Source organism: Neoarius graeffei, chromosome 8, assembly GCF_027579695.1.
Source record: "Neoarius graeffei isolate fNeoGra1 chromosome 8, fNeoGra1.pri, whole genome shotgun sequence".
Classification (NCBI taxonomy): Eukaryota; Metazoa; Chordata; class Actinopteri; order Siluriformes; family Ariidae; genus Neoarius; species Neoarius graeffei.
Window position 1 is genome coordinate 81,539,362 of NC_083576.1, and position 15,712 is coordinate 81,555,073.

Below are 15,712 nucleotides of genomic sequence, written 5' to 3' on the forward strand. Positions count from 1 at the left end.
TTAATAACAAATGGGCCTTTTCTTTTAAATAATTTCTGTTAAATAATTAATATTTTTACATTTTTTTATAATCTTTACTTTCTCTGCATGTTTTAAATTTACTTTAACTTTATTCTATTTTATTCTGCTAGTTTTTTTTCCCCTTTCTCTTTCTTTTTCTCCTTTTTCTTTTTGGCATTTTAATATTTTATTTCTACTATTGTTTAATTCTTATTATTTTCTTTTAATTCTTTTAATTCTTTTAATTAATTATTTTAGAATAAAGATAAAATTATTTTATGTAATTTTATTTCTCTATTGTTTACTGTTTTTGTTTTTACTTCTGTAAAGCACATTGAACTGCCATTGTGTATGAAATGTGCTATATAAATAAACTTGCCTTGCCTTGCTTGCCTTGCCTTCTTAATAAACTTTTATAAATTTTGCGTTTCCTCCATTTGCTTCTCTTTTCTTTATCTTTCAGCAGTCTGTATAAAAAGAGAGAGCTCTGATTTCTTGTTAAAACTATTTGTACAGTCAATCGCACAACAGCTCTTTCATTTTAGATATGTTTTTTGTGTTTTCGCAGCATTAAAGTTGTTACTTCCACCTACGGTGAAGTCACGTGCATTCCCACTACTGTACGTTATTGTTCTCTCTGCTGCCTAACCAGTGCAGTTATAACTCGGAAAAACTAAGAGATTACACAACCAGATAATAATCACGATTCATTTTTTTATTTCATCAACTTGAAACGTCATAAATTTGTATCGTAATTTTATCATTACATGATTTATATATCGTTACGTATCTAATATCAGCACCTAGGATATATTTTACAGTATTGTTCCAGTAATTCTACAGGTCATTTTGCTGTAGAATTTTAAAAACAGCATAATCTTTTTAGACCAAAGAAGACATAGTCCATAAAATCCATTCCAATCACAGAGATACTCTGTAAATAATCGTCATGCCATCTCTGAAAACTAATCCCATTTGAATAGGGGTCAGGTTGATTATGAGTATCTTACAAAAGGATTGTTGGTGAAAAAGTTAAAATGTATTAGGTTTCCTAATACTAAGGTTTTGACTGTTAACTAAAAGTAATTACCCCCAAGCCCTATGAATGGTGCAACAGAAACGTTTTCACCTTGTTGTTGGGAGATCACTGGTTTGAATCCTGATGATGACAAGGACCCTATGAGCTAAGGGAGTCAAACTGGGTCCTTAGGATGGCGGACTCTGTCTCTCCTGTCAATCACAGTGACACTAGTGAATCATGAGCGTCTGTGAGCTCATGTATGCGGAAGAGGGTAGATGGTGCTTTCTTCTGGGTGTGTTATGCGGTCCTTATGGTTGGCTTCTCAGAAAAGGCACATGTTAGCGTTCAGCCTCACTGTTTTGGAAGATGTTGGGTGGGAATTGGAGGATGACCAAACCAGGGGGAAAACTGGGTAAGAGAAGTAAGTAGCCCTAAACACATCATCAAAAAAAAACCTTCCTCAGACAGTGCTGATGTTTTTCTATGCATTTCCTATAATTAGCTCGTCTGTCCATAAGGCCGATGGTCTGTTGCCGTGACATGGCGTCCACCATCCGTCTGTCATCCACAATTCAGTTAAATTGTATCTCCTCTGTCAATTCTCCACAGATTTCCATTCTGATTGTTTTGTTTGAAAGAACTCATCACTCCACACAAAACTTGGTCACTGTTTTGTCAAATATTTTAGATTAGATAGAACTTTACTGATCCCTTTGGGAGGATTCCCTCAGGGAAATTAAAATTCCAGTAGCCTCATCTCATCTCGTTATCTCTAGCCACTTTATCCTGTTCTACAGGGTCGCAGGCAAGCTGGAGCCTATCCCAGCTGACTACGGGTGAAAGGCGGGGTACACCCTTGACAAGTCGCCAGGTCATCACAGGGCTGACACATACACAGACAACCATTCACACTCACATTCATACCTACGGTCAATTTAGAGTCACCAGTTAACCTAACCTGCATGTCTTTGGACTGTGGGGGAAAACGGAGCATGCGGAGGAAACCCACGCGGACACGGGGGGAACATGCAAACTCCGCACAGAAAGGCCCTCACCAGCCACAGGGCTCGAACCTGAACCTTCTTGCTGTGAGGCGACAGCGCTAACCACTACACCACTGTGCCGCCTTTCCAGTAGCATCATTATAGGATAAACAGAGAATTGAATAGAAAAAAGAGAGAACTTCTAGGTAAATTAAGTATTTTGCTAGCGAGTTAGTAATTAGGCCAAATTAATGAATTTCAGGCTTCTCACTAGAATTGTATCTCCTCTCTCATCCGATTCCAGTTCTGATTGATGTTCTGTGTAGATCTTCCCTTGAGGAACAAAACATGGTTGATCATTTGTTGATTTTCCTGTTGTAAACAATTTGTTTACAACTTTGTTTATTTTCAGTTAAATCGTGTCTCCTCCCTCCTTCAGTTCTCAATGGATTTCAGTTCTGATTGTTTTATTTGAAAGAACTCGACCTTCTGCACAGCAGTTGGTTGTTGTCAAATTTTTTGCTAACAAATTAATAATTAGGTCTCGTCTCGTCTTCTTCCACTTATCCGGGACCGGGTCGCAGAGGCAGCAGTCTAAGCATGGAAGCCCAAACTTCCCTTTCCCCAGACACCTCGGCCAGCTCCTCGGGAAGAACACCGAGGCGTTCCCAGGCCAGCCGAGAGACATAGTCCCTCCAGCGTGTCCTGGGTCTTCCCCGGGGCCTCCTCCCGGGGGGACATGCCTGTAACACCTCCCCAGGGAGGCGTCCAGGAGGCATCCGAAAAAGATGCCCGAGCCACCTCAGCTGGTTCCTCTCGATGTGGAGGAGCAGCGGCTCTACTCCGAGCTCCTCCCGAGTGACTGTGCTTCTCACCCTATCTCTAAGGGAGCGCCCAGCCACCCTGCGAAGGAAGCTCATTTCAGCCGCTTGTATCCGCGATCTTGTTCTTTCTGTCATTACCCAAAGCTCATGACCATAGGTGAACAAGATCCCGAGATACTTAAACTCCTCCACTTGAGGCAGGACTTCTCCACCAACCTGGAGAGGGCAAGCCACCCTTTTCCGGTTGAGAACCATGGCCTCAGACTTGGAGGTGCTGATTCTCATTCCAGCCGCTTCACACTCGACTGCAAACCACCCCAGTGCATGCTGAAGGTCCTGGTTTGAAGAAGCCAACAGGACAACATCATCCGCAAAAAGCAGAGATGAAATCCTGTGGTTCCCAAACAGGATTCCTTCCGGCCCCGGCTGCGCCTAGAAATTCTGTCCATAAAAACTATGAACAGAACCGGTGACAAAGGGCAGCCCTGCCGGAGTCCAACATGCACTAGGAACAGGTCTGACTTACTGCGGCAATGCGAACCAGACTCCTGCTCCGTTCGTACAGGGACCGGACAGCCCTTAGCAAAGAGCCCCGAACCCCATACTCCCGAAGCACCCCCCACAGAATACCACGGGGGACACGGTCGAATGGCTTCTCCAGATCCACAAAGCACATGTGGACTGGTTGGGCAAACTCCCATGAACCCTCGAGCACCCTATGAAGGGTATAGAGCTGGTCCAGTGTTCCGCGACCAGGACGAAAACCACATTGTTCCTCCTGGATCCGAGGTTCGACTATTGGTTGAATTCTCCTCTCCAGTACCCTGGAGTAAACTTTCCCTGGGAGGCTGAGAAGTGCAATTCCCCTATAATTGGAGCACACTCTCCAGTCCCCTTTCTTAAAAAGAGGGACCACCACCCCAGTCTGCCACTCCAGAGGCACTGTCCCCGACCGCCATGTGATGTTGCAGAGGTGTGTCAACCAAGACAGCCCCACAACATCCAGAGACTTCAGATACTCAGGGCGGATCTCATCCACCCCCGGTGCCTTGCCACCGAGGAGCTTGCAAACCACCTCAGTGACTTCGGCTTGGGTAATGGACGAGTCCACCTCTGAGTCATCAGCCTCAGTCTCCTCAGTGGAAGACATGACGGTGGGATTGAGGAGATCCTCAAAGTATTCCTTCCACCGCCCGACAATGTCCCCAGTCGAGGTCAACAGCTCCCCACCCACACTGTAAACAGTGTTGGCAGAGTACTGCTTCTCCCTCCTGAGGCGCCGGACGGTTTGCCAGAATTTCTTCGAGGCCGACCGATAGTCCTTCTCCATGGCCTCCCCGAACTCCTCTCAGTTCCGAGTTTTTGCCTCCGCAACTGCCCGAGCTGCAGCACGCCTGGCCTGCCGATACCCGTCGGCTGCCTCAGGAGTCCCGGAGGTCAACATGGCCCGATAGGACTCCTTCTTCAGCTTGACGGCATCCCTTACTTCCGGTGTCCACCACCGGGTTCGGGGATTGCCGCCACGACAGGCACCAGAGACCTTGCGGCCACAGCTCCGAACAGCTGCGTCCACAATGGAGGTAGAGAACATGGTCCACTCAGACTCAATGTCCCCCGCCTCCCTCGGAAGCTGGGAAAAGCTCTCCCGGAGGTGGGAGTTAAAGACCTCCCCAACAGAGTGCTCGGCCAGACGTTCCCAGCAAACCCTCACCATACGTTTGGGCCTGCCAGGTCTGTCCAGCTTCCTCCTCCGCCAGCAGATCCAACTCACCACCAGGTGGTGATCAGTTGACAGCTCAGCCCCTCTCTTCACCCGAGTGTCCAAGACATAGGGCCGGAGATCAGATGAAACGACTACAAAGTCGATCATCGACCTCCGACCTAAGGTGTCCTGGTGCCACATGCACTTATGGACACCCCTATGCTCGAACATGGTGTTCGTTATGAACAAACCGTGACTAGCACAGAAGTCCAATAACAAAACACCACTCGGGTTCAGATCGGGGAGGCAGTTCCTCCCAACCACGCCCCTCCAGGTGTCACTGTCGTCGCCCACGTGAGCATTGAAGTCCCCCAGTAGCACAATGGAGTCCCCAGTCTGAGCACCCCTCAGTACCTCTCCCAGGGACTCCAAGAAGGCCGGATACTCTATACTGCTATTTGGCCCATAGGCACAAACAACAGCAAGAGCCCTCTCCCCAATCCGAAGGCGCAGAGAGGCGACCCTCTCGTTCACTGGGGTAAACTCCAACACATTGCGGCTGAGCTGGGGAGCTATAAGCAAGCCCACACCAGCCCGCCGCCGCTCACCACGGACGACTCCAGAGAAGTGGAAAGTCCAGCCCCTCTCGAGGAGCTGGGTTCCAGAGCCCAAGCTGTGCGTGGAGGTGAGCCCGACTATCTCTAGCCGGTACCTCTCAACCTCCCGCACAAGCTCAGGCTCTTTCCCCCCCAGCGAAGTGACATTCCATGTCCCAACAGCCAGCCGCTGTGTCCGGGGATCAGGTCGTCGAGGCCCCTGCCTTCGACTGCCACCCAATCCACACTGCACCAAACCCCTACTGCTACCTCTGTGGGTGGTGAACCCACAGGAGGTCGGGCCCACGTCACCTCTTCGGGCTGAGCCCGGCCGGGCCCCATGGGCAAAGGCCCGGCCACCAAGCGCTTGCATACGAGCCCCAACCCCGGGCCTGGCTCCAGGGTGGGGCCCCGGCTGCGTCATACCGGGCGACGTCATGGTCCTGGATTTTTTCTCCATAGGGGTTTTTGGTGAACTGCTCTTGGTCTGGCCTGTCACCTAGGACCTGTCTGCCTTGGGAAACCCTAACAGGGGCATAATGCCCCTGACAACATAGCTCCTAGGATCATTCAAGCACACAAACCCCTCCACCACAATAAGGTGGCAGTTCTAGGAGGGGTAATACATAATACTTAGGTCAACTTAACATATTTTCTTCTGACTAGAATTGTATCTCCTCTCTCATTTATCATGCAAATTCAGTTCTGATCAATGTTTTGGATCAATCTTCTCTTGGGGAACAAAATTTAGTCCATTGTTGATTTTCCTGTTGTAAACAATTAATCATGGAAGTTGGTCCTCTCTCATATTGTCATATTTCAGTTCTGTTTGATGTTTTGGTCTTCATGGTTGTTTTAATGGCAGGCCAGATGAGCGATGACGTCCTTGACGTTCTGGTTTAAAAACAAAAAACCTGTAACACATGTTCCTTTACATGTCTCTTCAAAAAGTTGTCTTCTCTATTTTATCTTGTCTTATCTGTTTCAGGTGCAGCTCTACATGTGCATGACTTTTCCATGGTGGACGTTGAGTGGTTGGTGAAGAATGTGACCTACAGGGAGAACTGTTACATGTGCTTCACTGATGGTGGCTTTGTGCGCTTTGTGTTCTCCTCAGTGAAGCCCAAAGCAGCACCTTACTGCTCCACATGGGCTCTGCTCAAAACCATAAGGGAGAAACGCAACACCACTGAACTGGACAACAGGTGAAGAAACCTGAAGGATTACCAAAAAAAAAAGTGATCACACACTAAAGTACTGAGGTTCACATGGAACAAATATGGTTTTTGCATTTGCAGCTTTATTCGAAACATGACGCTGGTTACTGAGGATCCAGACAGCGACTACCCCAACCAAGATGTCATCTGGATCAGGTTTGAAGAAGAAGCATTCAAGGTAGCCTATGGACTGGTCACGTATGCTCCTGTGTTTAAGGAGTATCTTTTATGAAGGATTCAGGCAGCTCTACGTGGACAACATCATGTATGTGGAAATCCGAGCTCTTCTGCCGCTGGTATGTGTGTTTATTCTCCCCTCTCAGCCTTTTACAAAAGAAAAATTTATTAAGTGACTTAATTTTGGCATCTCTCAGACATATGAGCTTGACGGCAGAAAGAACAGTAGGGATTGGAGCATGAGGGCTTGTCGGGAGGTTCTCCAACACTTCATGGCTCAGTATCCAGACTTCTTAGGAGCCCGAATCATTTTCACCGTCCACAGGTTAGAGACTTTAATAGAGCATGTTTTTATGTGTATGACGGGGTACAGGAGCTATTCAAGCTAAAAATTTGGTCACTGGTGTGTGTATATATCAGAAGCTTGAATTCGACACAAGCTTCAGAGGTGGTGGAGGAGGCCATGACACTGCAGAGGAACTTTCCAGACATCATGGCAGGTTTTGACTTCGTAAGTACAACCCCAAATACAATAACAGAAAAAATAAATCCAGGATTCTCCAGAAAAACCAAACACACTCTCATATGTGCTCAGCAAATCAGTTAACTAGGGGTGCAGTGATGCACAAAATACACATTCAATACAATAAAAGTGCAGTAAAAATAAGCATTGCCTGAATTTGTGTCACAGGTTTCCATGTACGATGGATTAAAATATTCAACATTATAAAAGCCTCATCATCTCTAGCCGCTTTATCTTTCTACAGGGTCGCAGGCAAGCTGGAGCCTATCCCAGCTGACTACGGGCGAAAGGCGGGGTACACCCTGGACAAGTCGCCAGGTCATCACAGGGCTGACACATAGACACAGACAACCATTCACATTCACGGTCAATTTAGAGTCACCAGTTAACCTAACCTGCATGTCTTTGGACTGTGGGGGAAACTGGAGCACCCGGAGGAAACCCACGCGGACACGGGGAGAACATGCAAACTCCACACAGAAAGGCCCTCGCTGGCCCCGGGGCTCGAACCCAGGACCTTCTTGCTGTGAGGCGACAGCGCTAACCACTACACCACCGTGCCGCCCCATTATAAAAGTGCAAAAATTAAATGTAATAATGATGATGTTTGGGTGATCTATTTAGCCTCTTTTTATAAAATAAACAAAAGCTATGCACTGAAATGTAGGATAAAAACAGCTAATGTAGCGTGGATTGCAGGGTTGCCAGGTCTCGACACATTTCAACCCCATTTACATAAAAAGTAATGAAACTAGCTCCCTCCCCAAAAAAATTAAATAAAAAATAATCGCTGTGGTGCACATGCGTTTCTGATTTGTCGTTTCAAAACTAGCCTAATTTGGTGTAGAATTCCAGGCAGCCAAGGCGGAGTGTCTGAAGCACAGGGTGCTTTTATTTCTGTGCTGCAAGACTGACGTTTTTGAATCTTGGGTCCTTACTTTCCAGACCGTCCCAGTCACCATGTTGATTTCTTGAACTCTGATAGAATCAGTGAGGACACACTAATATTCTTATGCTCTTCTGATTCGAGACAAAGACTAAGACTACGTTCAGACTGCACCCTGAAACGACCTATATCCGATTTTTTTTGCCCATATGCGACCTGTATCCGATTTGTTATTGACAATCTGAACGACACAGATCCGATTTTTTTCACATGCGACCCAGGCCACTTGGATATGTGGTCCTAAATCCGATGCATATCCGATATTTTCACATGCGACTGCAGTCTGACCGGACAGGTCGCATTCATGCGACCTACACGTCATCAACAAGAGACAAACGTCACTATTCTGCGTTGGCTAATCCCGCCTCTTTGGTGGAAAACAACAACATTTGTACAGTTTTCAGAATTTAAATAGACTTTTATAGAATTGATCAAGCTAATGGTGGATTTGGTAGGGACCTGGATGTTGATCTGTTAGCCTGATTAAATAAAACAGTTTCTATAACTGATTTATAACTTAAACCATCCTGTATTACAAGATTGTTCTGGAAATTTCCAGTAATTTGACACCTTCGGTCTCATTAGTCTGCTGCCCACATTAATCAGATTATTGTGTGAGTTCCGCCGCCGCCACAAAAACCACATCGCCAGGTCTCGCCTCATCTCCATAGCAAACTGTACTGGTGTTTATGCACCTTGAGCTAGCGCTGAGAGAAGTTGTAGAATTCAGCTGGCTATAAACAATCTAAATAAATATTTATAAAAATGTAGAAAAAGTTTATTAATATGACGAAATAAATATGTGCAAATTATTAAGCCTGAATTAAGAGTTTGGTAATACAGCGGCCGTATCCCAAATGACTGCCTACTGAAGCTCTAGTGCACTATATAGAGTTTAAAAATCCATTACTTCCTAGTAACATGTAGTGCACTTGTATAGAAATTAGAGAGACATTTAGGAGTCAACCCTCGTTACCAGGCTACACGTTTTCATTTCAGTTCAGAAACAAAAACACACACGAGACCTCACACTTTAACCAGATAATTAAACAAACAAACAAACAAACAAAAAAAAGAAATCATTAAACTTGAAGAGTGCGCTTTTTATTTTGTTTACGTATTACGTAGATGTGCTTATTACGTGTCAATTTGCGCATGCGGGACACTTTTGGGTCGTTTTCCGTTCATATTGGAGATCGCATACAAGTCTCATATAATTGGTAATGTGAACGGCCTAACAAAAAAAATCAGATTTCACAACAAATCAGATATGGGTCGTTTCAGGTTGCAGTCTGAACGTAGTGTAAGTTACTTTTTCAGAAGAAAAAAGTAATATAAGCAGTATTTTATAATGAATAGTCTACTTGATTATACAGACTGTTGAATATATCATTCAATACACATGTATTAAATCAAGAGCTTTGTATTGATGATATGATGCAATACTCAGTATCGATGCGGTTCTGTACCTCTCAGAAAACAAAGTGCATTATTGTACCTTTAGGGGTACAGCAGCTTGTCACTGGGGCAGTACCCTCTAAGGTACTTGTTTGTACCATTTATATACTACTGGGAACACATTGGTCATTCTAGAATTTGGGCTACATTTGCGTCTCAGAGATAAACCTTTTGTTATTTTCCACGAAAGAAATCTTTATTGAATCGGTTTTGAACGATAATGCAAATTATGACAAACTTTCACCAATAGCGATGCTTGATGTACATTTTGGACCCAATTTATCCATAAAACATTAACTAAATGACTCCCACCCCTCCCCCCACATTATTGGCGGTTTTCGTCTCCTGATTCATACATTCAGTTCCAATAAATATGAAGTGATTCAGTCTAACAATCTACTTTTTGGGGCTTATTCTTTTTACTGTTATAAAATCAGTTGCACAGAAAGTCTATTTTCTGTATTATGTGAAATTTTAGTAATTAAAAAAATTTTTTTTTTATCTATCCCAATGTTCTCGTCAACTCTGCTATAAAACCACATAAAATCCACAAATGCTTTTAATAATATGCGTGACACCTGCACGGAGTGATGCCACTTCCTCTGGCGGGAAACTTCAGAAAGGCAATGAGGTATGTTATGTTTCTTCTCTCATTAATTTGAACAGAATGTTGGGAATACACCAACAGGAGATTATTTGTCAAATCTGTTACTGGGATATTGGAGTGAATATCTCACTCATTTTTTAAAAAACAATTTTATTAAAATCCATTACATTCTGTTTTTATACATGACATGTGGTAGCTAGTGTGAGGTTAGCATGTAGATTTAAGACCCAAAATGGTGGGAAATGTCAACTTTGTTATCGTCAGTTCTGTTAATGGGTTGCACAGGTTGATGATAACAGAGTTGACGAAGACCAACAGAATCGACACTTGAAATGTACCCGCAATTATTGAATGGGTCATATATGTACCTTTTTTCACCCTAAAAAGGTACACATAGTTCCCTTGAAGTCCAATAATGAGCCCTAGGGGGTACATTAGTGTAGCCTGTACCCTGGGGGACAGAAATAGACTCCTACTGTACCTCTATTTCTGACAGTGTAGCTATCCTCGATAATGCTAGTGCTGAACAAAACTGTGATTATTATGGTATATTTTGACATGTTTTGCTGATGTTAAATGAATCAGTGAAGGATATAAAAATGCAAATTAACCCTGAACTCTCAAGTACTAACAATTTATTCTCTTGTCTAAATAATATCACTGTTAATATTTCACATGGACTTTTTTCACCAATCATTGCATATTTGTGTGTAATTATAGACCCATGCCATTTTCAATAAGTGTGACATTGTAGTACGTATAGTTAATAAAATTTTTGGGTTATTTTTGGTTATACAGTATAACAGTGTATTATTCTAAATAATATTATTAGTAATGGTGTAAATTGACATGATCAGGAATATTTTAACCAGACACTGATTCCCAAGACATGTCCATCTTGAATAAAGGATTTAAAGTTTAGCAAATACAATAAATAAATATAATAAGTTATACTATTAGGCTAAAACCCTCTTTGAAGGAATTGGTGCAAGAAAAATGTACATCAGTGGAGTTTTAAAAATCATTCTAAAATGTTTTTTGTTTTATTATTAGTTTGTGTAATCTATCTATCTATCTATCTATCTATCTATCTATCTATCTATCTATCTATCTATCTATCTATCTATCTATCTATCTATCTATCTATCTATCTATCTATTTTCCCATTCTAAAAGTCTTGTTCTATCTTAAACCAACAAAGAGGAAAAAAAACAATAATGCTCATGCACTCGTGATTTTTTTTTTTAATTTAATTTTTTATTTTTAGGTGGGTCGTGAAGAAAGTGGAAATCCTCTGTGGTATTTTAAAGAGGCTTTGGGGCTGCCGGAGGAGCGTGGAGTCCATCTGCCCTACTTCTTCCATGCAGGAGAGACTGGTACCACACACATCAGACATCCAAATACTGCATATTTCTAGAGTTTGACTGACACCTGATTTTCTGTAACTTGATAGTGTTCCACTTCCTGTGTAGATTCCGAGGGTACAGCAGTGGATCAGAACATGATGGACGCTCTGCTCTTCAACACATCTCAGATTGGACATGGCTTTGTGATTGTTCGTCACCCTGTGGTCAAAGAGCGCGCCAGGGAGATGGATGTAGCAGTGGAGGTTTGCCCCATCTCTAATCAGGTAGATTTCTTTCCTTGATCAGGGAAGATTGGATGAAAGATTATAGCTGATGAGAGCTCATGGCTATGTTTCAGATGCATAGGATTTTTATTACCTTTCACTGTTTAGTAATGGGATTTTTGTAGCTTAGTAACATAATGAGCATAATAGTTTTCTCTTGGAAAACAAGCAAGTAAGAATAAACTAGATAGAACTCGACGCCAACGGCGTCGATGGGGATGCCTCCGCCTGGTAGACCACACGCCTTATTAAGTTGTGATTTGGGGATGGACATTTGACCCCACAGTAATCTTGACCTGTGACCTTTTAACCTCAAAATCTAAACAGTTCATGTTTGTCCCCAAGTGCACAAATGGTGAAAGTTTGGTGAAATTCCTTTCATTTGCCTTGGAGATATTGTGTTCACAAGGTTTTCGGACAGACATTTGACCTCACAGTGACCTTGACCTTAGACCTTTTGATCTCAAAATCTAATCAGTTCATCTTTGTCCCAAAGTGCACAAATGGTGAAAGTTTGGTGAAATTCCTTTCATTAATCTTTGAGATATGGTGTTCACAAAGTTTGGGGATGGACATTTGACTTCACAGTAATCTTGACCTGTGACCTTTTAACCTCAAAATCTAATCAGTTCATGTTTGTCCCAAAGCGCACAAATGGTGAAAGTTTGGTGAAATTCCTTTCATTAGCCTTTGAGATATTGTGTTCACAAGATTTTGGGATGGACGGACGGACGCACGCATGGACGGACAGATGGACAGAGGCACGGACAGACGGACAACCCGAAAACATAATGCCTCCTGCACCTTAAGGTGGTGGAAGCATAAAAATGGATGCTGTTCCAAATGTTAACAGTGGAATATTTACCAGTCAGCACAGTGCTGTTCACACTGAAGGTGGGTGGGCAGTTAACAGTAAACATGGGCAGGCATTTCACACTGGAGAAGGATTGGGCCTTTTGTAAATCAGAATGACTGACTGCACTTGTGGTTTAATTTGTATTCATCTGATGGCCATTATCTACATTATGTTTTGCATCACTGAAGTTTAATGACAGAATTGTACTCCACAATTCTTCTGGTAAATACAGATGATCTCTGCTGTGTAGTGTTTTTTTTTCTTTTTTTTTTTAATAAGATTACCAAGATTAACACTTTTATTTTAAGCAAGTACATGAACATCTTTGCACTGATGTAAAACTAAAGAAAGAAACTTCATACAACAAAGACGTCTGATTGCGTTTGAAGTAAACTAGAACTTATTCCATTTTGATTTCTCTCTAAATTATTCCTTTAATATTATTCCACAAGTTAATACTTGCTGCACTTAGACAGAGTTATTTTTATTGTTGAATCAGATGATTCAATCTAAACAGTGCTGTGAGTCACCAGGACAAAAATATGTAAAAATTCTTATTTTTCACCCACTCAGGTCCTGAAGCTGGTTTCAGACCTGCGAAACCATCCAGCGGCTGTTCTAATGGCAGAGGGTTATCCCATGGTGATCAGCTCCGACGATCCAGCTCTGTTCGGAGTGACTGGGCTCTCATACGATTTCTACCAGGCTTTCATGGGCTTTGGTGGAATGAAATCCAATTTAGCTACACTGAAAGAGCTTGTCTTAAACTCTCTGAGGTAACATATACCTACACACACACACACACACACACACACACACACAGAGCAACATGTTTTGTTAGATTGCGTGTATTACAAATCCTACAAATTACCCACTATTTTAAATAAAGCATTTCAGGTCTCGAATATCATCACATTACAAAGCAAAGTTACTTCTTATAAATAACACAGATTTTGTAAAAATTTTCCCACATAATCAGAAGTGTTTTCATGTTTCCATATTTCATAGGAACACTTTCACAGTTGTTAGAGTCTTTAAATTAGTTTTGCAAAACGCTTTGTTGCTTTAAAAAATAAAATAAAATCGGTCTTATTAGTAATACTATAACCTCCATTTTGTTTCAGATACATCTACAGTCCTGTGCAAAAGTCTTAGGCACATGAAAAGAAATGCTGTCGACCAAAAATGGCTTAAAATATAATGAAATGAAATGTTTCAACATAAAAAAATACTATAAGCAGTAAGCCATAATAAATGAAACAAAATCAATATTTGGTGTGAGACGACCTTTTGCTTAAAAAAAAAAAAAGTAGTCTCATGTGCAATAAGTGCAGTTTTATAAGGAAATGAGCTGTAGGTTTTACTGAGCATCTTTCAGAACCAGCCACAGTTCTTCTGAACACTTTGACTGTCACACTTGCTTTTTAATTTTGCACCAAAACCCAGCAACCTTCATTATGTTTTCTTTTTTAATCTGAAAAATGCACTCTTAGGGAATATGTTGCTCAGATACAAACTTTTTTTCCCTGTAACATTTAATTCTGTGCTGGAAAACAAACGTTTGGAACTCTAAAATATTTTTGTGTTGTTGACTCGATAATGTAGAAGTCATAAAATAGAAATCTATAACAAAGCTTGTGGGGGAGGGTGCCAAGACTTTCACACACTACTTTGTTGTAGGGGTGTGTGTGTGTGTGTGTATACAATGATATGATTCCAGATGTGCTTTATGCGCTTGTTTTTCAGATCATATGTAGAAAGCTTTAAAATAATGTGTTTATTTTAAATAATGGTATTAAAATGACTATAAAGGTTTTATATAGCATCAAGAATTGTTAATGTGGATAAGGAGAAACTATAATATATAGATCATTCCAGTATGTTATTTATCTTTTAATGACTGTATAAAATGAGTTAAATAACCAAACAATATCGAAACATACCTGAAATCTTTTGGTATAAATTTGCTGTTTATTTTATAGGTAATAAAACACACACTGTAGTGCATCTTATATAAAGGGTGTGCTGTTATAGGAAAATAACCAACGACTGGATGGTGTGGGCTGCAGTAAATCTTTTTTAAAAAGAAAGTGTCCTATTTTACCTGGATGTACGGTAATTATTCCTCTTCATTGCACATGTTCAGGTAAATTGGACAGGAAGAGAATTTTTTTTTTTGATTAAGAAAAATACATTTTGCACATTAGTGCATTAAGATATAATAATAATAATAATAATAATAATAATAATAATAATAATAATTATTATTATTATTATTATTATAAATAATAATGAATTTTTATTGGACTGACCATCTGCTTCCTTTAGATTCAAAACAAATCTCAGTGTTTCAACATCCTGATTTTTCCCTGAACGCTTCAGCCTTTTCAGAATGTTGCGTCTGTAATTTCAGTATCCACCATCTTAGAAAATTCTTCACCCAGGATATTTGATGTTTGATATCTGATCTTTTTGTTCGCAGGTACAGCTCATTGTCTCCCACTTTGAAGGAAAAAGCCATTGCAGCTTTACAAGTGAAATGGGACAAGTTTGTCTCTGAGACTTTGCTGTAAACTTACTGGAGAAACTGAGAATCTCTTCAAGTGGAAAAAGTTCAAACTGCACATGTCCATCAGTACCGAGTTTACTGAAAGTTAGATCATTTGATGTGGTGTTTTTTTTAAATATTTCTCCATTTTTATTTCAACTGGGTGTTTTTAATATTAGTGTCCTGCTGTTGAAGGTGAAAGCTGGGTGGCACGGTGGTGTAGTGGTTAGTGCTGTTGCCTCACAGCAAGAAGGTTCTGGGTTTGAGCCCAGCGGCCAACGGGGGCTTTTCTGTGTGGAGTTTGCATGTTGTCTGCGTGGGTTTCCTCCGGGTACTCCAGTTTACCCTACAATTAACATGGGGCAGCTTTAGGCTGAGGTGCCCTTGAGCAAAGCACCTACCCCCAACTGCTCCCTGGGAACTGTTAGCATGACTACCCACTGCTCTGGGTATGTGTGTTCACTGCTTCAGATGGGTTAAATGCAGAGAGGAATTTCACAAGTGTACATGTGATTGAATAAAGAAGTTCTTCTTACCTGGAGCGCCATGAAGACTTCTGAGTGCATAGATCGCCCTCTGCTGGACAAATTCATTTATTGAACTCAAACTGTGCACCATTTGACT

At 41.7% G+C, this 15,712-nt stretch overlaps 1 protein-coding gene across 1 annotated transcript in view; it reads left to right on the top strand.

Annotated features, from left to right (window-relative positions):
* The window catches only part of ada2a (adenosine deaminase 2a), a 31,224-nt gene extending 15,689 nt beyond the window's left edge, over positions 1–15,535 (top strand). The window contains 9 exon segments of the mRNA XM_060928341.1: positions 6,115–6,331; positions 6,425–6,569; positions 6,571–6,639; positions 6,718–6,845; positions 6,941–7,031; positions 11,322–11,430; positions 11,527–11,684; positions 13,114–13,316; positions 15,023–15,535. Of these exon segments, the coding sequence (XP_060784324.1) occupies positions 6,115–6,331; positions 6,425–6,569; positions 6,571–6,639; positions 6,718–6,845; positions 6,941–7,031; positions 11,322–11,430; positions 11,527–11,684; positions 13,114–13,316; positions 15,023–15,113 (1,211 nt within the window). The 3' untranslated portion in view covers positions 15,114–15,535.
* Positions 15,536–15,712: the final 177 nt, after the last annotated feature.